The 26449-nt window shown below is 37.9% G+C and overlaps 1 protein-coding gene across 5 annotated transcripts in view; it reads left to right on the plus strand.

The window, feature by feature from the left end:
• KIF13A (kinesin family member 13A) overlaps positions 1–26449 on the plus strand; it is a 108037-nt gene that overhangs the window by 24873 nt on the left and 56715 nt on the right. For all 5 annotated transcript variants that reach the window (XM_057424340.1, XM_057424341.1, XM_057424343.1 and 2 more), the window contains exons 3-4: positions 14628–14640; positions 21582–21642. In XM_057424340.1, the coding sequence (XP_057280323.1) occupies positions 14628–14640; positions 21582–21642 (74 nt within the window). The remainder of the gene's footprint in view (positions 1–14627; positions 14641–21581; positions 21643–26449) is intronic.

Consider the following 26449-nt stretch of genomic DNA (forward strand, 5'->3'; position numbering starts at 1 on the left):
AGTTTAAATCTTCAATGCTGTATAGTAAATAAATAGAACTTAATAATGATGAAAAAAGCGGAATACAGAGTTAAGGTTTCCTAGACCTGACCCCTGTCTTTTTCTTTTCACTTAACTCTCTAGAAGCTGTTTGCTGAAGGTTACCCAGTCTCTGGTTTTCTAAACAGAAAACTCAGTTCTATTGGTGCAACTTCCATTCAGAAGCACAGTTGTAGTCAGACTAGCAGCTCTTCCTTGGAGGTGAGAGGAAGATCAATAGCTCTGCAGGGGTGCCACCATTCCCTGGCAAAGGGGTGCCTGTGCAGTGCTGGTTGGATGTCTGGCTAATTCACTCTGACCATCCTGCTGGGCCTAAGCTGTGGGTCTGGGTTACTCGCTGGTTTCTGTAGTAGTGTGATGTACTGCTGGTCACGTGTTGGTGCTTCACTGGGAATCTGTCCAGAACTGAGCTGTGGCAGCCTGTCCTTATTCTGGGCCTTACAATAAAAGGGGCTGCTCGATAAAGGATGTACATTCGTTTATGTCATTGTTTGGAGCACTCCTTGCTGCTGCAGCTTCTGTGTGAATGTGAAATCAGTAATAAGTCTGCAAAAGTTTAGAAAAGCTTGGCATACATATTCGCATTAAAACCTTCAGGAGAAGGGCAAAGCTGAGGGACATGCATACAAGGAGAACTGATTTCAGTCATGTTGAGCTTGATAGGTGCTTCCACAAATTAAGATAATGAGTCTGGGACAGGTGTTTAAATTGTTGCTTTTTTTTTTTCTCTCTCTCCTTCTTTCAGTTGACTTTTTTTATTGTCACTGCTTTGTTAAAGTGAATTAAGTAGTTGACCTGTGAGATAGTTTCTCAGTAGTGGCTGAAGTATAGAAAGTAAAGGGCGTGAGGCATGCTGTAGACACACAGGAATAGCTTTTTCTTTGGCTCTATCCATACGAATGGCTAAAATAGTCATTTGCAGCCATTGATAAAACTTTAGTGTCATTAATGCTTTCAAGTAAATTGTCATTTTCTTTCCTAACAGTGTCTAATGCCTTCCTTTTTTGTCAAAGCAAAATGAGTAAGCTTATCCTGAGTAATACATGAATTATCTTTTCCATTATCTCTCAGGAAGTTCTGATTGTTTCTGAAACCTTGCGTATTACTGATCTGCTACCTGAGGAATGTGTCCACTCCCTCTATTGTATAAATACGTGCTGTAACCGTCAATATGAATCTGTTGTTCACTTGTGGGTTTTTTTCTGGAAAAATAATTAACAGTATCAAAACAGTGTATTTTCTTGTACAAAGCACTCATTTTCTCTGAGTGTCTTTTTATAATCTATGTAGGTAGATGTACATGACCATTTTATCTCTTAAGAATCTTTGCATAGTATCGTGTTCCCTTTTGCTTTTGTTGCTGGAATCCTAAGTTAATTTCTGAATCATAAATTCTGATTAGAATGTGAAGACAGCTGCTTAGTCATGCTGTTTCTGAAGCTCTGAAGTAGGACTTAATAATTAAGGGAAGTATTGTGAATGGACATGTTCCTTGATAAATTAAATACTGGTAGCACTCATGTGCAATGTGTACATTTATTCAGTCAAAACTTCATCACAGTAGTCCTTTGAATTGTCATCATTTATAGGGTAGGGTGTGTAAACAGCTATTTAATTCACAAAATTCAGACCTATTTTCATTGCATGCTGTTACTGCACATATTTGATATTTTTAGCAGATACACATTGTACTGACGCACCATAGTTGTGAGAGGCCAGTTCTTTCTGAATTGCTATTTATAGGCTGGCCTGGAATGCTCACATGATGATATTGTTTGTAATCGTAGGTATTTACATTGCTAGCAATGCTATGGCAAAGAGCTGGTCAGTATTTCCATTATACAGTTCTATTTCCAAGCCGTATACCTAGTGCCTAACCTAAAGCTTGGCTTGGAGATTGAGGATGTACATCCTCTGCAAGTGGCATAAATGCCGTCTTTGTATTTTTGAAAGAAGTGTGTGGTTGTAATGGCTTGTACATTTTGTTATCATGTTGCTACAACAAATACTAAAACATGTGGCAGTTAAAACAGGATTTGAAAAGTATCCATGGAAAAATGGTCAAAGAATAGGCAGAAAACTGAAACCTAAGCATTGCAGTTTGTATGTGAAGTCACTCTGGTATAGTTCAATCAGAAACGTCCAGGGCATGAATGATTTCGAGCTGGGTTAGTAAGACCCTGTTGAAAATACAGGGCAAAATTAATGTTGGCAGTACGTCAACACTTTGTTTCAAAGTGTTCTTTATTAACTTAGGTTCACTCCAGTGCTTTAACCCAGTGGCTAAAAAAATAACTTCATTTGAAAAGAGCAGAAAAGGAGGATCAGAAAATAATCAAGCTGGCGGGAAAAAACTACACATGCGTATTTGTAATTAGAGTATGTCAAGGCAAAAAAGGTGAAAACTCTTATTTTTTTTTTCAGCTGCTTAATGGATTTTTTTTTTTTCTGTCCTTCTAGGCTGATATTCTTTCTCCCTCCTTTCTAAACTGGTTTGAGTTGCTTCCTTTTCACTTCAGGACATTGAGCTTTGGTTGGTTAAGTACAGTAAGGCTTTCCTGTGTTTGTCTCGTAAAGTATTGAGGGTTGAACTTTATCTTCTGTGTTTATTAACCTTCAGTTTTATTCTCTGATAAAATTTCACTACCTTAATTTATAACCCACCAAAGGGTACTTTTGGACATTTAAGCATTGGCTTTAGAAGCAAAACTAAACTTCTTAAGTTTAGTTTAAATTTTGAGAAATCTTACTGGTCAGCTTTTGGATCTTGAGCACTTACTTTCTGTTTTAAAGAATTTGTCCTTATTGCCAAGTTAATCTCGGTAACAAACAATGGGAAGGAGGAGGAGGAGCTGGATGTCTTTGTGGAATCTCCTGCCATCTCTCCTAGTTGTTTTTATAAAGCTTCAAAAGTTCATATTAATTAAAAACAAAATAAATGCACATTTACTAGTAATATTCTTTCTAAATTCTCTGATGCTCAAAAGATATGTTTTCCCACTAGTTATTAGTAGAATCTCACCCAGGGGTATTCTCAGAGCGGAGGATTGTTACAACACTAAAGAGGTTGTCATGGGACAGCAGCAAATGTGATACTTCAAAAAAGGATTTTCTTTGTAATTAGTTCCAGGCTTTTACACTTGCTTTTCTATTGACTAGTTAGCCACAGGTGTTGCACAGAGGAGTAGGTTCAGTAAGAACCTATGGAGAGCTTCCATTTCTGTGGGAGGTATGTTAAGTAGAAACAGAATTGCAGTTCCAAAATGTAGCTGCTCAGTTTATAGCATAGTAAGGGAGATTAAAAGATGTGTATTTGAAGGAAGCTTTTGTGTGTTACATTTATCTTGATCCTCAGTATTTGGAAAGTGAGGGATAGAATACCCAAGAAGTCTGTAAAGTTTTCCATTGTGGCCTGTTGAGAAAACAACTGCGAATAAAGCAAATATTTTAGTCCTTTAGATTATGAAGTAAAAATACTGTCTCTAGCCTTCTTTCCTTTAGTATTACTTCTTGGATGAAGCTTTGGGATTGAATAATGCCATAAATGTCTGACACTTTGTTTTAATAAGAAAAAAAAACCAAACCCTGAATATTGTTTCATGTCCCAAACTTTAGATTTGATTGTGCAGATAGTTCCTAAAGTAGAAGAATATTTTTGCTATATTCCACAACTCAGTACTGTCATTTTGGGTTTGGGCTTATATATCATCTTTTCAAATTGCTGCATTTTCTTTTAATCCGCAACTTCTTCTGAAACAATGGCAAATGGTGTGTTGTTAATGGCATCATCATTTCAGATAATTGCAGAAAGCTGATCAAGGGAGTCTGCAGTTAATTTATCAATGTTGTTAATTTAGTTTAAAAAATGAATGTCTAGCATGAGCTTTGGTAGCATTTTCTTTAGTGTCAGACTTAATTATTTTCTACCATGATTTTCAGCAATTCCTACATGAATGGTATTGAGTGCATAGTTTAGCTGAGGTCTTGCACATGATTTTGTTCCCTTTGGAAAGAATGTATTCCTTCTGCAAGTTTCCTTAGCCTCTTTGTAAAAAAAACTTCTGAAAGAGTCATGACTCAGAATAATTTTATGGGTCCCAGTGAGTTATTTTAAGGTAATAAGGCAATGATATTTATTCTTCAAGTGTTTTGGAGGAAAAGAAGCCAGTCACAACCCGTGGACTGTGACTTTTGATTTCTCTTTGTTAATAAGAATCACAGACTTGGTAAGGATGAGCCACTAAAATCTTCTCCCCCATCCCTGCACATCTTGTGTGGAGTCCTGGAGACGTCTTTGCTTGATTTGGTATTTTTTTTATAAATGAACCAGAGAAGGGATTAAAACTGGTATGACAGAGTATGTTGGCAGCACTACGCTGCTGCTGCTGTTGTTAGAGCATGGCAACCACACAAAGTTGTGGGAGCACCTTCAGGTGGGTTGTGGTTGGCTCATAAAAGGGTGCATGAAACTCTCTGTGAAACACAGATCTCTTCTAACGTTATGTACCCAGCGTGGTTTCTGTAGTCCCTGTTCTCAGAAGAACCATCTTGATGTTATGCTCATTAAAGGGGAACAGCAGCTTGGCATTTAGCAAATGAGTGAAAAATGTCCAGGGACTGCTGTGACATACTGGGGAAGCATGTCGCGAAAGAACAAGGAGTGAGGGAGGAAGCTTCATGTCTCTGTGCAGCTGCAAAGTGATCTTGACTGCTGTGTTCATTGTGGCCCTACTGCCTCAAAAAGGCATGCTGGACCCAGGAAGAGGTAGAGAATGGCAGTAAGGGTGGTGACCTTACAGACCACTTTTACATGAGAAACTAATACAAAACTGAGAAGTCTTTGGTCTAGAAGACAACAGCAGGGAAAGGGAAATGGATATGGTTAGAGACCTGCACATCCATAAACAGCAGGAGGAATTTTTTTACTGTCTCTTACAGGAACTGTGAGATTTTACCTTAAATTATCAGGAGGTGGGTTCAAAACAAATTAAAAAATATGCCCCTAATTAAACTGTGGACTGTGTCACAGGATGGTATCACTTTTAAAAGTTCATGCAATTAAAAAAATGGTTAGGTAAAGAAATAGAGAAGAAAAATTATCAAAGGCCATTAAGCTCAAACATATCAGTTAATTCTGTCTGAAGTTTCTTACTGCCTGTGGTGGTGAGAGTGCCTCTGTTACGCACCTGTACTAGCCTGCTGCTGAGCTTTCCACTGTGTTCATCAGGTGGCTTGATTAAAGGGTCTAATGACTGTTAAAGGTAGGATCTGTCCCTTATCTGATATGCCAGTGGCCTAGTACTCAGTGCTACTTCACCTCTCTCTCCCCTGGTTCATGTTCCCATTTGCACATTGATGTTTACTGTGCACATTCCCTGCAATTGGTACAGCTGGTTTCTGGTTCTGTAAACTAAATCAACAAAATGATAATTTTAAAAATAAAGAACAGCAAAGCAAATCAGTGCTCCCCCCGACACTCCAGCACTTCTTGCTGTACATGTATCTAGCAGAGGCTCGGCTGAATATGACAGACAGTGGTACAGAGCTGGGAACAAGAAGCTGGAGGAGAGCAGAAACTTAAACTGGCTTTGTCTCTTAAACAATTACAGTGAGGTTTTCTTAGAGCAACTGTTGCCAGTGTCTGTTAGTCTGAAGCTTACTCATTCTGCCAAGGATCTGAAACGGAGCATACACACTTGAAACCCTACCAGTTTTTCCTCCTCCCCACCCCTACAGAGATAAAACTATTTCACCTGCAGCCTAATTAAAGATACAATATCTGCTTTCAAAGTTTTCCTTTCTCTGTTTCTGATGTATTCTCAGAGAGAGTTCACTCACTAAAGTAGTTCTTCAGCTTTTAGAAAAATGATTTCTATGGCTCTGGTCTCCTTTTTTCTTTCTGATCTCTAATGCAAACTGAATTTTTTTATAATTCAGCCCTTTGCAATCCACAGAAGACCTAGGCAATAGTTCTTCAAGAGTATTCTAGGAATATATAGCAAAGACTAGATAGTTATGTTTCCTATGCAAAAATATTCTTGCTTCTACAAATGTACATATTTTTCAAATTTTAAATTTGATTGTTACTTCATGAACTTTGAAATCCAAATACACTGTAGAAACTATGCCATTCTAAAATATATTTGGTAGAACTTCTTTTAGAATATTCTCTGTACTTCAGTTCACTATGCTTAAGAAATATAAATTCAAACTGATTTTAAGTTAAGATAGCTAGAAGATTTCAGAACCTACATGGAAGAGCTAGGAGGGGAGCATAACATATGAGAGCATATGTAGAAAGCTGAGTTGGATTCAAGTGTTAAATTACACAATATTGATACAAGAACAAATAAGTAAGATTTGATTTTTTTCAACATCGTAAATCAAGAAAGCCTTCTAGACAGCAGGATAATGTGTATCCTTCCATGAGGCAGAACATGACTGACTTTGAATTGTTCAGACTTCATCTTAAATGACTTTATAGCATTGTTGACTGTGACACTTGCAAACTACATGTCCTAGAGATCTTCTTTGATCTCTTGTTGGGTTCTTCGTAACAGGCTGCCTGTATTTTTTTTGGAGACATGAAGAAATTTTGGGCATAAAACCAGGTGTGAAAGTCCACTGAAGGGTACTGGGCTGCTACAAGTTTTATATTTCATGTTGAATATTTCTTTCTGTGAAACTGATGCATATGAGTTGGTGTGGGGACCACATAATCTGAGGATTTTTAGAGGGTTTTTTTGTTTGTTTTATTGATTCTTAATAGACACAGGTTTGGAATTATAGTAATGATTAAAAATTCTTGGATCACAGACCTTGCAGATCATCTTGCAGGGCCTCATTAGAGCCCGTGGCCCAGGGCCACATCCAGACGGCTTTCGAATATCACCAACATGGAACCTCCACCACCTCCTTGGGCAGCCTGTGCAAGTGCTCAGTCACCCTCAGAGTGAAAAAGTGTTTTCTGATGTTCAGAGGGAACCTCCTGTGTTTTAGTTTCTGCCTCTGGTTGCACCACTGGGCACCACTAAAAAGGAGTCTGGTTTTGTCTCTTTGCACCTTCCCTTCAGGTGCTTATACACATCGATGAGGTTATTCCTTGAGCCTTCTCCAGACTGAACAGTACCAGCTCTCTCAGTCTCTTCTCACAGGAAAAATGCTCTAGTCCCTAATTTTTAACTTTTTAACTTTTAGATTTTTTTTTCCTGATTCTATTATTCTCCTGCATGTAAAGCCAGGCTTCCTTAAGAACACGAATTCAACCATTTAGGATTCAATTCGATCTAGAAGAAGAATGTGCTTAATACTGGATTCAAATACCATTTGGGTCTTTTAATCTGTGATCTGTTAAGGCCATATGTTCCAGTCATAAGATGATCCTGCAGAGATATTGCTGTTATTGTTGCTACAGCTCTAAATATTTCCTATATTGTTGTATATAAAGTGGTGTGTACTTCATTTTTCAGTCCAGGAAAATTTTGGGATCTTTTTCCACAGTCCTAGATGTAGAAGTTGTATTAGAAGTCTGGAGTGCTTGTTGCTTCTCTCCTTTATTTCTTACTGTGTAGTATGTGGTGAGGAGGTGGTTGTCATTACTACCAAGTGCATGTCACTACATATGTAACATAATTCCTGCTAGACAGGTCTTGCCTGCAAGCTTTGCTATAAAAAAAGGAAATGTTCGTGGCTGAAAGTAAAGTAACGTTTATACAAATTGTCATAAATTCACAGCTCTCTGGGAAAGGGGGAGCCTGTTAAATTTTGTTGCTCTCACCTTCCTTGTTGTATACAATGTGTTCTCTGACAAGGTATTCAGCCCAGTAACTCATTTACCTCTCTGATGAGGCGTGTATTGTAAAATACTTCTCCACCAGAAAGGCATCTAACCTCTGTCTGAAGCCCCCAGATGGAAAATCTGTGAGTGCTATTGCACTTGCCACTCTTCCCTGCCAGAAATTATCAGTTCACAGATTCTAAAATGAGTTTGGGTTGTGCCTTTCCTGTTAGGTTCAGTAGCTCAGTGCTTGATGTCTTCTCTTTGTGAACGTCAACTGCCTTGGCAGTTGTTCTCTTTTTGTTAACTGATAAACTCGGAGCACGCACTGTGAAGAATTTTTTTCTAGCCTTTGGGTGACTTTTGTGGTTCATTTCATGGCACGCTAGGTTACTAGAGGTAACAGAGTTGCTGCTTAAGTGTTCTAGAGATAAGTGATCTCGCTTGTATGAGTGCTATACAAGAATAATAAGTGATCTCACTTGTATGAGTGCTATACAAGAATAAAGTCTCCTCAGTACTTTTAGGTGTTGATCCTGCAACAAATCAGTACACCTTACTCGCTTTGTCTGTTTATGTAGAGTTGATCTGAGTTTACATTCTTGGTTTGTTGTTCACACAATGAACCTTTTTTATCCCATGAATCATCATCACCACCTTTCTCTGCATAGTGTCTACCTTCTGGCGAATGGTAGCAGTTGTTAACGCTGTCTTTTAAAACAGATAATGTCATCTTCTCAAAGTCATCCAATCATTCTCAAAGTTGCAGCCAGCTGAGTTAGACTTTCTTCTGCAAAATCTTTTTAGTGAAGTGGTGGAAATTGCTATGTTAATGTATATTGTTGTCACACCTGGGGAAAGTTTTAATTTTGAATACAAATTAATGAACAGCATTTTCTTTCTGATAAGTTCACTTCATTCATGTCGCTAAAAAAGCATGCTAGGATGAAAGTAAACCAGTACTTTGTGCATTTTGCTGAGTCTTAGGCAACTTTTCCATACAAAAGTTACATTTGAAGAATGCTAACATGCATTTGCAGGGCTGTGTGAAAGGATGAAGTATCAAGCCCAATTAGCATCTCTCTTGAAATCTCATTAGTAATATAAAGCAGAATGGTGGTTTTCACTGTTGTATTAAAGAAATATGACAGTGAGTCTTGGGGGTTCTTGTCTGTTATCCAGCCTGAGCACATGGTCAGGCCTCTTACACATGTATCTTCACTAACTTCTCAGCTGTATCCTTGTTCTGATTGAATGATAAAGATTATGCTTGCATCCCAGCAAACAGAGTGATATCCCACCACCTCCCTAATGGAAGTGAGGTATTAGAACCCAGGTTCAGATCCAGTTTCTCAGTTAACACTTACAGTTCAGTTCTTTCCAGTGCTTTTCAGTTCTTTCCACTGACTAGAGATCTTCTGTGTTGATCCTCTTCAGTGAAGCTGCTAATCGCTATGTAGCAAATTGTAATGTAATTTTGAACAGGCAAAGTTAACAAAGTTGAATTTAACTCATGAAAAGATGAGAGATACATTGCTTATCAAATTTCCTTCACATGCCTTTGAAAGTGATCTGTCTTGCAATAAATACTGTATATAAGTAATAAAATAGCAATATTATTTTTCAAATAGCTCTGAGTGCTGCCTCCACAATGGGTCTGTCTTCACTGCAGCCTAGTTTTTTAATGGTTCTTGGAGGCAGTATTTCTGAAGGAATTTGTAAGGAGCAGTAGTGTTGAAAGGGAACATTTTCCATTCAAGTTGGAGAGCTAGGAGGCAGTTAATAACTGGGAACAGCTAATCCAAGTAACTGGTTGGTTGGGTGTGAGAGCCTCAACAGTGTATGTGCACAGAGTTTAAATGCCAGTTAATGCTTGGGGTGTTTTTCTGCTCTAGAGCATTAGTAATAAATGCAATAGAACAAGAATAATGGGCACCTAATAAATGCCACAGTAATTTTTATTAACACTTCTAGAATATGTTTCCACATTCAGGCTAAGAATTGTTCATTTGAGACTAGTTTTAAGAGCTAATAGATCTTTGGTTCCAAGACCGGATTCTTTTTTCCTTCCCTCTTTTCCTCATACTGGCTAGTTACTACTCATTTATATTCTTTCATATTCAGTTTTATTGAAAAGGAGTGAAAAAGAATAGGTTTTTAAAGGGTCGGGGCTACTTTGTAGCATAACTACCATTAGTAGGAATCATGAGGTAGACTTGCCTTTTTGTTGTGAGTCTAACTGGATGTTACAAGAACAAGTGTAATATGCTTGTGATTGTGGTTATGTTGTACTTCTAATAGGTGTAGTAGGTTTTCATTACAATAACTAGAGTCTAATTAAAGACTGGGGGAAAATAGATTATTTAATATAGTAGGGGACAGGGTCCCAACAGTCAAGTTTGAGTTAGAGTTAGCTGCTTGTAATAACTCTTTTGATCAGTGATCCTGAGGAGCACATCGGTGCCGATGTAGCCACCATATATAAACACTTAGTTATGTATTAGGGAAAACTGGGAGTACCATAAATTTGCTGCGGTTGCACTTGTGATGAGAGCAAAAAGGTATTTCAAAGTCAGTGTCTTAGATGATAATTTCTGGTGTAGTCAGCTTAGAAGAGCAAGATGCAAAGCCATGTGTTTCGTTCGTCATCTGCTATAGATACTATGTGTGGTTACTTAACATAGCTACTTATGATTGCTTCATCTTCATTAACTAATTGTGAGAAAGGAAAAGAATCCACTGAATACTTCCCAGAATATGGAATAATTATAGTACAATTGTGACCTACTTGGCTGCTTAGCACAGCCAAATTGGAGATGAATTGGGCTGTAAGGATGTTGTTCCAAAAAATCTTAAGACCTGTTTTTCAAAGATGCCTTGTTCCTCTGTCTCCTTCAATGTGGAGTACCTGATTTTATGCCTATGGTCTTGTTTTTAAACATACCTTGTCCCTACTGAAGGTGACTTTCTTGACTGGTAATGAGTGGGGTGATGAAACCCCAGTATATGGAATGGGGAGCAAAAACAGTTCTTTCAGGTTCTTGGTATATAAAAATGTTTTTCGTACTGGTAGAAGTGACATTTTGTCAAAACTTATTAAGGGACAAAAAATCAAGTGTGGATTCAAAAATGATTGAATCTTTAAGATGACAGTATTGTGTGCTTCCGGATGCTCATAGTGCAAGAGTGTCTTCTGTTGCTTCGTATTGCATGTGACTAGTTTTCTAGTCAGAATATGTAATGCCAACTTACATCAACTTTTTGTATGACAAAGGGAGACTGCTGTGAAATAGTATGGGTAGTTAAAAAAAGAAGAACCAACCTTTGTCGCTGTTAATTTGCTAGCGAAACGCACTCTTCTCATTGTATACTGTCAGATGCAATGGGTAAATGGTAGAGAGAAAATGTAAATGTAGGCAGGAAGAGTTCTCACATGCTAACATAGAACATGAGAACTGACGCTGTGAATCACTTCTCTTAGCAAAGGTGAGAAGCATTAAGAGTTTAGTTTTAGCAAGAGACAACAGGGAAAAAAAATGTTTGCATTAGCACAAAACTTTCTGGAATTTGGGTTTTCTGCTTCTAGATAAAAATTTAAGGTAGCTACCCTCTGTCATCTTGATGCATGTTAGCCAAGCAGGACAGGAGAGGCTTAGTACTGTTGTAAAAGATAAAGCCTGAGTAGATATCTGCAGAGGACATACTGCTCAGTGAAGTTAGAAAATCGTTCTAGTGATATTTTACTAAAATCATAATGACTTAAGGGCAAAGGCAGGAGGAAGTTCACAGGCTCAGTGGGCTTTGTGGTCATTGAAATTCATACTTTTCCTTTGACCTATGAGAATATTTTACAGGCTCTTGGTGGTGTTTACCTTGGGTTTAAGCTATAGCCATGTGAATAAAGTCAGTCTTCCATCTGAGTGTGCAGGTGGAAGATGCCCTTCATTAGGTTAAGCCAAAATCTACTGTTGTGTAGCTTTAGTTGTGTGTAGAACTACAAGGTTAGGTAACTCTGATAATTTCCTTAAGTGTGCACTAGCTGTCCACTCTAGAGAGGATTTTGTTGTCATTCAATAGGTATACCTGCATGTTGTCATTGATGCCACGGATGATTAGACATGGAATTAACAATTCCAACTGTTATATCTCTGATCTCTTGTCTGTTCCTCTACCCTCAGCCCCTCTCCCCCCCCCCCCAGCTTCTTCTCCCTCCCAGTCCCAGGTATGACATGGAATCACCACAGTTTTATAGTCAGTGTTTTGTAAAGATTAAGACAAATCCACTTATATATGAAGCTTAAAGTTTCTGGTTTATGGGTAAGGAAAGAAACCATGAAGCACGTACTAAAACAAAACAAAATTCTGTGAAAAACTGATGGATGCTAATGCGGGTTTTATAGCACATCTTTAAACTGCTGCAGATGTGATTTCTGGTAAACTGTAAACAGTTCTTTATTTATCAGTCTGAGTCCATTGAAGAAAGTATTTTTGGAGTATCTCCATCTGAATCACTGCCAGGATAATGGTTACAGTGAGTTAGTTAGCTGGAATTTCCAAATAGCTTAAGAAATTCTATCCTGTGAGCCAGTATAGCTGACCTAGTCCAGAGGCCCTTGAGCATTTTGTTGCTGGTGATGCTAGCAGGTGACTTCTGGAGTTGCTAGTTTGGTCTTAATAGCCAAAGAGCTCAGAGCAGTAGAATGTCACATATGTTAGGAAGCTGCAGCTCCTGTTGCTTTGAAATTCAGAGGATCAGGGGTGAACATCTTGCTTTCAACTGAGAAGCTCTGATATGCACCAGAGGTTTGAAAATTACTATTATGCTTTTCTTAAAATGGGCATCAGAGGAAAATAAAACTTCCTAAAAGTGGCTTATATTGCTTAAGTAAATATCTTAAGAAATGTGTCAAACCATTTGTTTACTTCAGTGATGTTCTGTACCCTTTCCAATTGGGGCTTTATAAGAATGACCTCAGAAAAAAATACAGTTGATACATTTTCTGTTGGTTTTTACTTCAATTAAACTGTTTAGGGCATCTGCTGAACTTGTACAGCAGTCTATCAGGAATTCCCAAGGAAAGCTAATGCATTCTGGAATTTTTTTTCAAGATGTGAGTGTATTTAAAAGCTTTATAAAAAACTTTTGAATGGCTTTCTTTGAAGGAATTGGAAGTTTAGAGCTTGTGCTGGGCCTCTGGCTGGACAAGCTGATAATGTTCAGCTTTCATCACATCAGAAAATTTATTCAAGTGAAAAATATTCAAGGTACAGCTAAATGTATTTTTCAGTTAGAGAGCAGTGCATTCTGCACAAGTTCTGAGGCATCCGGATAAGAGCTAGTGATGAACTGAGCCTGTGTAGCCACTGTTAATGAGAGGCTACAGGTGAAATGAGTGGTTTGGCGCAGAGGCGAAGTGTGTTTGCATTATACCAATACCATGTACCAGCTATATAACTTCTGGTTTAGGCAGACATGTCATCTAAGGTAGCTGCTGAGACTGGGCAGAAAAAATTGCATAAGATACGTTTGTGGATTTCTGTCTCCTCAGCATTTTTTGCTGAGCTGTTGTATTGTGGGTTGCTAAGAAAACTGCTCAGTGTGTTCTTCTCCCCCAGACTTGGTGGAGTCAGTATGTGCAGTCTGGTGGAAGAAAGCATGCCCTTGTCCCATGTGTTTCTGCATTGAGACTGTAGCCCCTCTATAGCTTTGAATTTTGTGTAGCATGTCATTTACTGGGTAGATAGAGACCTTTCATCCATATCTGTATCTTAGAAACCTTACCATGTTCTCTGCTTGTAGGTCTGTAGATCTTACTGGTTGTTTTTTTCCTATCCATCCATGTTTGTATGTTTTGTTGTTTTGTTTTTTGGTTGGTTTTCTTTTTTTTTCCTAGATGTGAAGATCAAGTGGAAATTTCTTCTGTGTATTGCTTCAGGCCTATTTCAGTACATAATTTGGACATATGCCTAAGGTTGTAGTTTTCATAAATGGCCAAAGTCAGTCTAATTCTGCACCATACTTTCACCTTCTCTCTTGCATTGGTATTAGCGAGCACAGGGCTATATAGCAAGACAGGGCAGCAATCTCACTTAAAACCAATCCTGACAAAAAAAACCAGGTGATTTAATTTACTTTGTGGTCTTATGGCTGACAGCAGAAGCATAAAAGCATTTAAAGACAAGTTGAAGTACTCTGAGCTGCTGTCTTTAGTGTGGGGGTCTGTCATTTCTGTTTTATTTCTGCTCGTGCTCATTGGAGTTGTGTATAAAGGGTAATGGTGTTTATTTGTTGGCTTCCTGTGCTCTGTGTAGGCTTTCTGTGGCTAGGGAAAATAAAACACAGGTTTATTTTTCTTCACAATTCTATGATCTCTACAAGAAACATTTATTTGACTCTTACCTTGGTTTTACATGTGTAGCATTGCTGAAGTCAGTGGACCTTCATCCTGGGTGAAGAAACAAACATGAGCTGTGGTTTGACTTTGACAAAATGGATGGTTGTCTTCCTTCTAGAGCCAAGTGCTGTTAGATTTTTATACTTACAAGGAATCTGACGTTTTCCTTTCTTTTTCATGTGGGTCTGTATTAGTAAAGTAGTTACTTAAATGGTTTAAAAATCTGTGATGCATCATACAAATACCTTATGGTTTGATTATTCTTAAATACACTGTGGATTACAAAAATGTTCAGATGACAGTAATGATGTACACTGATTATGTTTTTTTTCTTTTTCTTTTCTCCCTTCCCTTTATGTGAATGGTGTATTCGTAATTCTCATCGTCACTGATTTTTTTTTTTGACAATCATCTAGAAAACCACCTAAGGTAAGTGTTTTGTCTCTTTTTGCATTTGTACCTGCTTGCAGATGTTGAGCAATGAAGAAGTGTTGAGCATATTGCTGTAGTATGTGATCAAATACAGATTTGATAAATGACAATACATGAAAAAATCTATTCCTTGTACTTTTAAGTTAAAGACTTTATAATGCCAGAAAAATAGTTTAATCCAGCTGACATGCAGGGAAAGCGTGACTTATTAAAGCTGTGACCAGGAGAAACCATGATCCTAATGCATTCCTAAAAACATTAGGAAGAGTAAATACATATAATGTGTCAAACATTTAACTGCATACAGTCGTGCTTAAAATTTAAAATAAAGACTGTGAGAACTACGTCATGTCAGCATGTGCAAAACACTGCATTGGTGTTTTGCTTCAGAAACCTAATGAGAATTTTATCCTTTCTGTTAGATGGTACTTTTTACAGCAGAAAGCTGTAGTTAGCTCTGAATGAGCCATTGCATTACATCATATTATTTTCTTTCATTTGTGATCTTCAAAAAACAATATATGCAAATCTGAGTTCTGCAGGTGCAGCAGAGCATTCTGTAGGCCTTTTGGGAATAGAAATTGGGAGGCATAATGATCTATATATCTGTGTTGCATGGCTATTTATGTACGTTATGGTTCAGGCAGCTATTCTATACGTGTGTGTATATATATATAAAAATAAAATCTAAATATCTATTGTTTTGATTAATTTTTTAAGTGTCAGAAGACAACAGCTTCTCAGTAGTGTGGTATCTTGCTCCCAATAGGCAGGGAAAATGGAGCAGACTATTTTAACATGAAATGAAATAATCATATTTGAAAAGTCAAACAAAAGTATATAATTTAAGGTCACAGCAGGTGACAATTAATAACACTGATACTACATTTTAAAAGGGAAAGCTGTATTGATTTCCACCTCATCCCCCGACTCTTGATTCAATTTCTTAAAATTATGGACCTGTTTTTTTTCTTATTAGTTTCTCAAAATTTTTGAAAGCATTTTATGAAGTTCTACTAATCAAATGTAGTATTTAATATGAAAGAGTTTCATCTTTTTTTTTTTAAATGCAAAAAGACCCCTCTTTTCTGTCATTGTAATTTCACAAAAACTTTTTTACAAGGGCATTCATTTTCTGTACTTCATCATTCGTGTTCCATTACAGGCAGATAAAGTTATTCTTGACATTCTGTAAAAGCTTAATTATAACCTTGCATTTCTTGGACAAAAACATTACAGGTGCAGCTTGTGTATGTATGCCATGATGGTAGTAGTAGTGTTAGGTATATAGTTAGATGCTCATTAATACCTAAATTTACGGTGTTGTATGAAATGTTTATCTCTTTGAGATGGAAGGTGGCTCTTACTACCACTGGAAGTAGACATTGTTTTTAAAGATATGAGATTGAATGTTTCTTGAGCTATACAGTTTTTAAGGTGCTGCATGTAGTTGATCTTCAAATCAGGATTTTTTGAAATTTTCATAACTTTTGGAAGTTTCTTTGCTTTAATGAGCCAGTTCATCATCTGTCATGGATGAACTGTAATCCCAGTTCAACTTGGTAGCTCTGAAGCACTGGTAGGAAAAGTTATATAAGGATATTAGGGTGTTTTGCTATATCTGTGAACATTGTGTTTATTACCTGGGCTTTTCCTGTAAGTTTCCCACAAAGGTAAAATGGCTGTTCTGAACTGAGGTTTGTGAGCTGTTCTGTAGGCTAACTTCAGGTTTTCTATTCCTGCTTTTTTAGGCCTGTGGTAGGTCTTGCGTTTGTCATTTCTGTAAAAACACAAAACATGATTAATTTGCCACCTGTTGGTCAGATGGAAATGGCAATTAAACCTTAGTTGTGCATTTACAATATTTTGTAGCTACATAGACAGTATGTTAGGGATTGTGTTCAGTCTGGGCAATGTATTGCTAAATACTGGAAGCCCAAGACTCTGTCTGGTCTATACTGAGGATTAGGCTTCCAAACAATGAATAATGAATGTGAAATTAGACTCCTTTTAACACTAATTATGTAATTTGGCTTAATCTGGTAAGCACTTAATATTGGATATGGTACCCATTACCTGTAAATAGTTCACATAGCTATACTTCAGTTTGTAAACTCATAAAATTATTAATTCAAGCCATGGATTAGGGGCTTTAATAAAAGCAAGTTCCGCAGATTATTGGTTTGGCTATTTAAAATGTGATTACCCCATGGCTGTCTTTTCTGATTCTGTGAGAAGTTAATGCTGTGTAGTGGTCAGGTACAATGGCTCTTCTAGTTTAAAACCTGAAATGTTGTTTAAAGCCACAGGTACAGGTGAATTTGAAACAAAACTCCAGATTTTTCCCTGATACAGTGGGTGCATGGACCTGCATCACAGTTTTGCTATGGAAGCCATAAGCTCTAGCTGCCTCCTTAGCAAAATAGCCAACAGCTGTCTTAAGCTGTTGTAGGTGTTTTGCTGAAGAAATTTGAATCAAAGCCCTTTATCTTTCCTTTACTTAAACTTTGGGGTTACCAGAACAATTCTTTTATTTAATTTCTAATAGTTAATAACACTTCGAGTATTGCTCTCTATAATGTAAAATTGGCCTATGTAACTATTACAGGGGACTTAAGCAGGGGAAGTTTAGACTGGATATAAGGAAGAAGTTCTTTAATGTAAGGGTGGTGAGGCACTGGAATGGGTTGCCCAAGGAAGTTGTGAATGTTCCATCCCTGGAGGTGTTCAAGGCCAGGTTGGAAAGAGCCTTGGGTGACATGGTTTAGTGTGAGGTGTCCCTGCCCATGGCAGGGAGGTTGGAACTAGATGATCTTAAGGTCCTTTCCAGCCCTAACTATTCTATGATTCCATGTGCCCACGTACACTGACACTGGATACAGTAGTACCAGGATCTAACATTTACTGGCTAATTCTTTCTCATTACATTCCATTTTTATGTTGGTGATGTAATGTTTGTGAGTTAAAATGCTTACAATGAATATACAATGAGTACATACTCAACTTTGTATACATATTTTTACTATGGACTTCCAGTTGTGCAGGGTCTGTCCTGGTGAGTCATGTTCCATTACTTGTAGCTGTGTTACTTGACTAGTTCTAGATGTCTGAAATGCAATGTCCAAGCTTTTTTACAGCTGCTATACTACTCGGACTGGAAGTATTGTGCAGTTTCAAATGCTGAAATAATAGAGCTAGGGAAAAAAATGACCCTGTTTTGTTCCTTTGCTCCACTTAAAACCTTTGGCTTAGAAGCTACTACCCTAGTGGGGCAGGTTCTTGGCAGTTTCCTTTTATCTAGCTTTCTCTTTAGATGCTAGGATGAGGAATGAGGAATAGAATCTTGGAAAAATAAGACAGTTGTAAGGCTTGTTTCCTAGTTACCTCTGTAATTTAAAAGCCCAGAATAATTCTGGGTCTGGTTGTGAGAACTGGCCAACACCTGTGTGAACTTACGTCTGCTTGAGGTTGAACGCCTACCTGTGCAGACACTTGAAGTAGGTCTGTACCTGTCTTTCGTGGTTTTCCCTTTTTGCTTACCTTCTGAAAATACGTTAAGCTTCCTGGTTCAGTGGCTATGGAATTGACATCAGAGTAGTAGGAAAGTAGAAATACTTGCCCATATAGTCAGAGGCTTACTCAAAATGCTTAGAAAAGTAACTCTAAGTTCAGGAAATCTCAGCGGAGATAGAGGTAGCAACTTAAAACTTTGAATTTTAAACAAAAATATTTGCCTTTTTTTCTTTTGATGTTAAAACACCTAAATGGAATAGATTCTCCAAAATGTAGTTAAAACCTAATTCAGGGAGAGAGCTCGAAGTTTAAAAAGTTCTGTTTGTGTGTCACAGATCTCGCTCTCCAAATGTTTCAATAGTAGTTTTGATATAGATTATATATAGAAGTTGGTAAAGCTTTTTGCTTTATTCAAAAAGCTAAAAAGGCATTTTCCAGTGCCCAGTAATTCCCAGTGTGAGTATTGGCCACACTGAGTTTGAGACTTCAGCATTATCAGAACTCCTGATAGCTTCAATAATTATATTGACAGGAGGCTTAATACCGTCTTCGAGGAAATAGATCTTGGGGAGAATACTCCTATCGAAAGAAAAAGTGATACCCAACATTTTTGTTTTCAAAGAATAATAATAAGTGAAAATGGAATAAGGAAGGGAGCACCAAGGATAAGACTGAGGGTTTTTTCTTTTCCATCATAGCTTAGGTTCTGTGTCTTGATCCTGAGTGTGCTTGTGTGCTGCTCTTGTGACTGCATGTCCTACAGTTCTTGCACTGGAGGTCAGGAAAATAGAAACTAGTGAGCCATTTTTGAACAGAAAAGGTGATCAAAAGGGTCACTCTTCAGGTAGGACACGGTCCTACAGGCATTTCCTGTGAAATGCCTTCATTAGGTACCTGGGGAAGAGCCTCACTGACTGGGGCCAAGTTTCTTGTTCTTTTATGCCTTCTTACTCTGTTAATTCTTGCATTTGAAATCTGTTTTCCCAAAGGTCTGAGTTGTCCTGAAAATTGCTTTGATTAGGCACTTCCTTAAATTATCATTGCTGGGAATGTTCAAGGTTGCTGTTTTGTCACCACTGATCAAAACAATTTTGAAATGTTTGCCCATCTGTTTTAATGGAGAAGGGATTTTTACTGCAGCTGCTGTACACGTTTCACAAATAGTGGTGCCCCAGCAGTTTCCACTTTTTTGCCTGATGCTTTTTTATTTTAAAGTAATCTTGTTACTTCTGCTAGAAGGATTTGGCAAATTTCCAGAACAAGTTTTATATATAGACCAAGGCCATGTCCTGGCTTTTTATGTATGAAAAGATACTAAAATGCTATATTTACTTTGGTTTTATCTTGAGACAGAATTTTTTTCTTCCTCTTGCATAGTCATTTTTGAACCCTCAAAAAACAGTCTGACCAATTTTTACTGTTCAAAAAAAAAAAAAGCTGCTTCTCTATGAGAAATGCTTGGCTGAAAGCACATATTTGAGTTTTTTAGTCTCAATGTTTAAATTAGGAGTCACTGAATAATCCTGTCATGATTTTCCATGTTAAACAAGGGGAAAATGCATAGGACAACAGATTAAATAGGCCTACAGTGCTGCTGCATTGACGTTTAAGTCATTACACAAGAGCATGTGTAGCTGGGTAACTCTTTTAACTGGGCAGCATGATCCACTGTAGATAGATATTGTTACCAAGTCCCGTGATGAAAAGTTCATACAAGTGGAATGTGAGAAGAGAAACAGTAGGTTTTGGATTATAAAAGTTTGGAGAAGGGTTAGAGCATTCTTACTGATGACAGGGAGTTCTTAATGCTTAGATCTGAAGCACAACAAAAAATGCAAGAAGTAATTTAAGCCCCTACTTATGTGGAGATGAGGTGACTGTTGCATTTTGCTTATAGTTCGATACCAAATCTACATCTTTAACTCTGCCACATCAGGGAACATCCTGACTCATGAAGTTGTCTCATTCTATTTGTCCTGCAGTAAGTGACTTAGACCTCCCTGTTAGATTGGTATTATGTGTTTGTTTGTTTTCAAAAGGGAATTCCAGAACTCTTTTTCCTTTTGTGGACTAAATGTTGTCTCAGTATGGAGTCTTCTCTTGGGCCATTTGATGTGTTTTGCATTACACTGGGGGAAAGGGAAGGAGGTGAGGTTACTGTGCTACCTGCTTTAAGCCTTCTGAAATACTCCCAGCAACAGACATTTTGGGAAGAATTAGCTTACAGTATATCTGTAGATCAGATGGTGTAGTAACTGTACAGTAGCAGGGAATCCAAGATGTTCTACATCCCCAAAAGCCGAAAGGAAATGATCCATCTTCTTCTGCACTTCAGGGTTTGTCTCACAAGGAATTTGGTGTTTCTGCCAATAGAGCCTGTGGTTCTTTCTCTATGTTAACCTTCATGGCTTGTCTCACTAAGGAGATCAGCTGTTGGAAGACCAGGCAGAGAAAATCTTGGCTCATGGGAAGTTTTAACAAAGAAGGTTGGTTGGGTTGTTTCCTGTCCTCTTGGGATCCCAAAGGGAAAAGAAAAAGAGTTTGTATAATTTACTCATCCACAGTCAGTTCACCATGGTAAAATGTGGAAAATGCGTTTCAGCTTAAGGTGTGTTTGTGGCAATATAAAGCTGTCAAACAACAGTGTTGAATGTCTATACCATGATAGGCTCAGATGTGCAGAAAAAGTAACTTGGATCAAATCCCAGCGTGTTAAGTGTTTTTACAGGATGCTCTTCCAGGTACACAAGTCCACTGAGCACAATATTGAATCTCATTTGATTTCTACCCACAGCTGGAACTCTTGACTGAAGTAGTATTAAGTCTTTTCATTAAAGAAGGCTCTGATAGCTTGTTTGGCTGATAGAGCTACATTTTCTATTTGTAAGTTTCGAGCTTTCATCTAGTGAGATGCAGTACTGTACTCTTAGTTTAAGCAGATAATCTGATAGTACTTATTTGCTCCTTGAGGCTTGTAAGTAATATTCTTCTTTGAGCCTTAGAAGTCCAACCCATGCTAGAACTTTTGTGTGTCTTGTATTGGTGTCTGCTAACTAGTTATCATTTTCTGTATATTGAATCCTTTTGGTGCTGTTTCATTACTGCTGGCAGAAACTTTTGTCAGCATTAGTGCCTAGAGAAGAGTGGAGATAATTATTAGGTTTTGGCTGAGTTTTCAAGTCTATATTAAGAGATTCAGTGAGCAGTGTTGTGAATAATGCAGATAGAAAATAAGTACTGCAGTTCTGTGACTCTCAAGATTTCCCAAAAGTATTCTTGCAGATGAAGCCTTTTTATATTTCTGATTTAGGATCCACAGAAAACAGTGCAGTCTAACTGCAATTCAAGAGTCACAGATTGTACTGCTTTAAGAGACATGCTGTGTAACCAGAGTTCCTAATTTGTCTTTTTATGTGCTTCTACAGGTGTTTGCCTTTGATCACTGCTTCTGGTCCATGGATGAATCAAACACCACAAAATATGCAGGTAAACTATTTTCCATACATCTGGTAGTGTGAATAATTTGAGAACACAGAGTTTCGGTTTGTGTTTCATGGAAGTTTTTTTTTCATTTTGAACTGTGATGTTCAAGAGATTTCTTCACAGAAGTGGATTCCTCATTTTTACAGGGATTGAGTCATCTGAGTTCTGGTGCCTCAGTTCAGAAGGAATGGAAGCTTTAAGGTGCCCAGGAGGGGTTTAGGAGGGTGCTTTTTACATCCAAGCTGTAATGGTCTTTTTTATCTCCTGGCAGTGCCTTTTGTGAGGATTTCTTCTGTCACTTAGAATGAAATTCCAGTTCTGCATCAGTGATTTCTTATGACTAATGCTAGTGATGAATGTGTGTGTTTTCAGTGCTGTGTTCCTGTGCATGAGAAGAATAAAGCATGTTCTCCTCAGGTAGCGTGCTTATTTCAAGTCTTTCAAGTCATTCATATTCTAAAAGTTCAGATCTCCAATGGTTTTGAGTGCTCAGCTTTATGACTCCTTCCTCTCAAAAGCTGGATAATCCAGGCAAGACTGTAATCCCAATAGTTAGTTTTCTCATAACTGGATTTGTGTATTAGCATTTTCATACTTCATAAGAGGACTTGTTTTGATAGAGCTGACTCTGAACACTGGGATTTTAAAGCTGTGGTCCATGGAAAGGATGAAAAAAACAAAGACACTCAATTTAGGTATTCATATCACAAAGTTCTGTGGCCCATAAGAAATCTTGAAGGTTGATAGGGTTAATTAGCTCAAAGATTGAGATCAGTGGTCTAATATATGAACTGTCATATACTTATGTTAAAATATATGTCTGACTGCTGTAGTCCCTGGTATCAAATCCCAAATCTTGAGAGTTGCACTTGATCATAGATTCCACTGTATTTCTTGCTTGCCTGAGCAAATATATGTTTCATCAGGCAAAAAACTTCTGTGTCTCCTTGTCTTTCAGTAACTGTCTTTGTATTGATCATGTGCACTGCACCGTATTCTTAGTTCAGGTTGTTAAGAGTCTGGAGCACGCAATACCTCTATTTGTGTCTGCATGCTTCCATTCCTTCTAAAGGAAGAAGGTGATGGTACATACTCAGATCTTGGCTCCACTTGCCTCCAGCGTGCAGCTGGGAGCTGCGTTTTATAAACCACAGATAGAGAAGAGGGAGACCACAGAAACATCCCTAACCAGTTAAACTTGTTTCTGTCTACAGGCAAATTCAGTGGAGTTCTAGGTCTAGGTAGACAGATGTATTAAATACTCCCTGCCCAAAGTAATCTCTGTGAATGCAGGCACAATTAAAAAGAAACACGTATAAAGCTTGAAATCTAAGTCCAGAGTGCTTGTAAATATAACTAATATATGAGCTTCAGGCTTAAGTAAAATACCTGAAAAATAAAAGTCATGTGAGACTAATTTAGTTACTTGAGAAACCCTTTAATCTGTATCAAAGAAATACACTGGAAGATGTGAAAGGTTTAACCAGACATTCTCAAGTTCTAGGCTACCCTGTCAGTCATTGCTCTCTGTACGAAACCAAAACATGCTCATCTTGCATTATGATAAGCAGATGTAGTGTGGTGTATATCACAACATATTAAAGATTTTGTCAATTGACATGTAGGACGTCAGAAACTTCACAATATGGCATGAACTGCAGACAGCATATGTATGAATTCTTTGTTGGCTTAGTTAGGTAACTCTTCTGTGTTGGTTTTGGGGTGGTTTTGTATGTCAACAAAACCAAAGTTTGTGCTTTCCTGGAATGCATGTTTGTTACAGGATCCTTAAAGCTGTCACATGTGATTATGGGCTAGGTTTAGTTTTCGCTTTGATTGATCTACAGTACTACTAGCACTTGCTAATATTTTTTGCACAAGAGAGGTTCTTGTTTGGATAAAGTTCATTGCTTAACTGGGTGATTGGTTACAACGTTCAGGCTGTGGGGGAGCAGAGTTGACCATGAAATGGGATTAGCCATCTTCTCTTATAGTCAGTTTATTCTGTGAGATGTCTTCAACTTTGTTGGCTAAACATAAGGTTTACTTTGTATTTACTAACTTTCTTTCTGAACTTGTGTTCAGGAAGCACAAGGGATCTTATTCCATTTTGGAAGTTACCTTCTCTTTCCAGCATTTGAAAACACAGAGATTGTTGGTATTGGTAACAGAATTGATTTTTTAGCAATTTCTTTTTTTTTTTCCACTGGAAAATTGCGTTCTAAAATTCTAAAACGATCCATCAGTCTCACTAACAGAATAGTGAAGGTAACCTTCATGTGATGAAACATACCTAGAGGGGATCTTTGCAGCTGTTCTTGCAGTATTCTGTCTCTTAAAGCCAAGAGAGAGTCTGGAGCATAGAAAAGGAGTAAGCTCTTTACAAGACCTTTGTGTAAGTGTGCTTTGCTTTCAGATGCTGTAGGAGATGGAGGCTTTTTAACAACTTGGCATCACATCTTAGAGATTGCAAGGTCCAGAACCCCCTCTTGAATTGCTTTTATGACTGAAAAGGAAGTGTTTATAATCAATGCTAAAGTGGATGGGTGGTTTCTTTTGTGGGGGTGTTGTTTTTTTGTTCATTTTGGTTTGGGTTTTGTTTCTTTTTTGGTTTTGATTTTTTTAATTCAATGAGTTAGCAGGTAGATGGAGGATTACTCTGAATACTGATGCTCTGTGCTTCTGAATAATTTGTGGCTGGGTTGTTCCACGCAAGAAACAGTTACAATCTTTGGGTTTGTGCTCTTCATCAGATGTTAGCTCCTGCACCTTTTTTGTCTGTTTAATTCTGAAAGGCGTAGTTGGGTACTCAGTGAGAATATGAATCTCTTATCAGAAAAACAAAACAAAAATAGGTCAATGAAATAAATTTTTGAGGAGAGAAGGGTATTTGCTTCTAGGATAGAATGAGTTTGCCTTGATCTGGAAAAGGGCTGGAGCTTTGCCTTACAGGCTGCAGGAGAGATATTTTGAGACAAAGCAGAGTAACTTCTTACTCCTGTCTGTTTCTTGACTTGAATAGTTCAAGAATCAGTTCATGGGTAGCACCTGCTTGTCTTGAACAGCTCACAGAGACAAATAACAGCTCAGCATTTTGGTGGAGAGGAGGACATTGAGAAATTCTCAGAGTTGAGAACAAAGAATTCTTTGTTCTAAGCCTAGACAACAGTAAGAGCCTATTGAAGTCTGCAGTGAAGTGGATTTTGAAAAGGAAGGAAAGAAACCCTTCAGTTTGGGAAGGATTCAGGAGATGGTATAAATAACTACCATGGCACTTGGGCAGGTCCATTCCAAGGAACCCGTGCTGTATCAACTTGTTGGTGGATTTTTCTGAAATTCCTTAAGCTGCATCACATTTGGCCTGAAATCTCAGTTCTGTGTTTCTGCAGGCTGCATTGCCCTGAAAGGCTAAACACCTGACTTTGGGCTAAGATTTAATTTTATTGGAAATATGTGTGCTGACTACTGCTCTTTCAGCAGCTGTTTTAAAAGGAAACAAATTGCCTTAAAGAACTGTACGCTTCTGCCCTCACGAGAGATTGTAAATTTTGATCAGGCGTGAGTGTCGGTCTGCAATTCTGACTAATATTTAAGCTGTTACGTGGGAGAAACCTATCCCTTTCTTGTCTTTCTTACTGTTCCCTTGGCTTTGTTCTTCCCATTCCCTTTTTTATAAGAGGAGCCTCTACATGTTATGTGGGGCTTAGTTTCATGTCACATACCTGACATCAGACATACACATTTGAGGGAAACTTAGTGGGGCTTTAGTGCTGTATGGGTCAGGCACCTGAGACAGACATTACAGTACCTAATTTGAAGCACTGGAGAACTTTTAGTGGATTAAGGCTTATGCCAGTAAAGACTCCAGTGGTTTGTCAGTACTGTTATATTAGGCTGTAATAGTGAGATGATGCTGGCTGTTGTGCTTTTAGATTCTTGTTAAGGTGAGCCATAAGCATCTTTCTTCCCATTTTAAAGAGATTCTTTAAATACTGTTATCTAGCAGAGCTTTTAATAATTCTGATCTCCACAGATCAGGTTTTATTGTAATTATTAAGTCATGGAAGCAGCTATAATTTATTGCTATCAAGATTTGCTTATTAAAATGTTCTGGCTTAAAGATTAAGTCCTTAAGAGACTTGATTTTTTTCAGTGTTGTACGTAACATGTTAACTTCGTTCTAGGTATTTTTGCTGTGTAAGGGAGGGGGTTTCAGGAATGCCAGTGTTGTGTCATAATGTTGCAGTCACAACCTGGCTGGATGACTTTATGCTAAGATGAGCCATCCCTGTTTCAAGTTGACAGGTTGTTGTGAACTAGAAATACTAGTCATCTAAAAATCTCACACTGAAACAAATTTTAGTTACAGTACAACTTGAATGTGTTTGTTGCTAATTGGGAAGCTCTTGGGAAAGGCAGCAACTGCCTTTTTAAAAGGGAGTTTTGTTGGAAATGGAGTGGCCCGCCTGCCTCCCCTCCCTTTTCTTTTTTCTCTTCTGCTGTTTGTCACCGGTCAGGCAAACTTGAGAATGTTTAAGCTTTATTTGTAAATAGCTTAATTTTGCAGATTGTGAAAGGGGTCCTAGGGTTTCTCTGCAATGTGGAGGTTCCACCAGCTGCACTGTCAAATTGGATTTCCTGACTGGGGCTTCAGGAACTGTAAGGGGATGATTTGGAAGAAGAGAAGGGGAAAGAGCATAGAGATGTTAGAGAGATTAATTTAATACCTTATTCTGAAAATTCTGCTTTGTGCTTTTGCATGTTAGGCTATATATTTATGTTTCTGTTTTCGGGGACTTTTAATTATCTT

Source organism: Pezoporus wallicus, unplaced genomic scaffold (assembly GCF_028554395.1).
Source record: "Pezoporus wallicus isolate ANWC-B61680 ecotype Strahan unplaced genomic scaffold, APGP_CSIRO_Pwel_v1 contig_5485, whole genome shotgun sequence".
NCBI lineage: Eukaryota > Metazoa > Chordata > Aves > Psittaciformes > Psittacidae > Pezoporus > Pezoporus wallicus.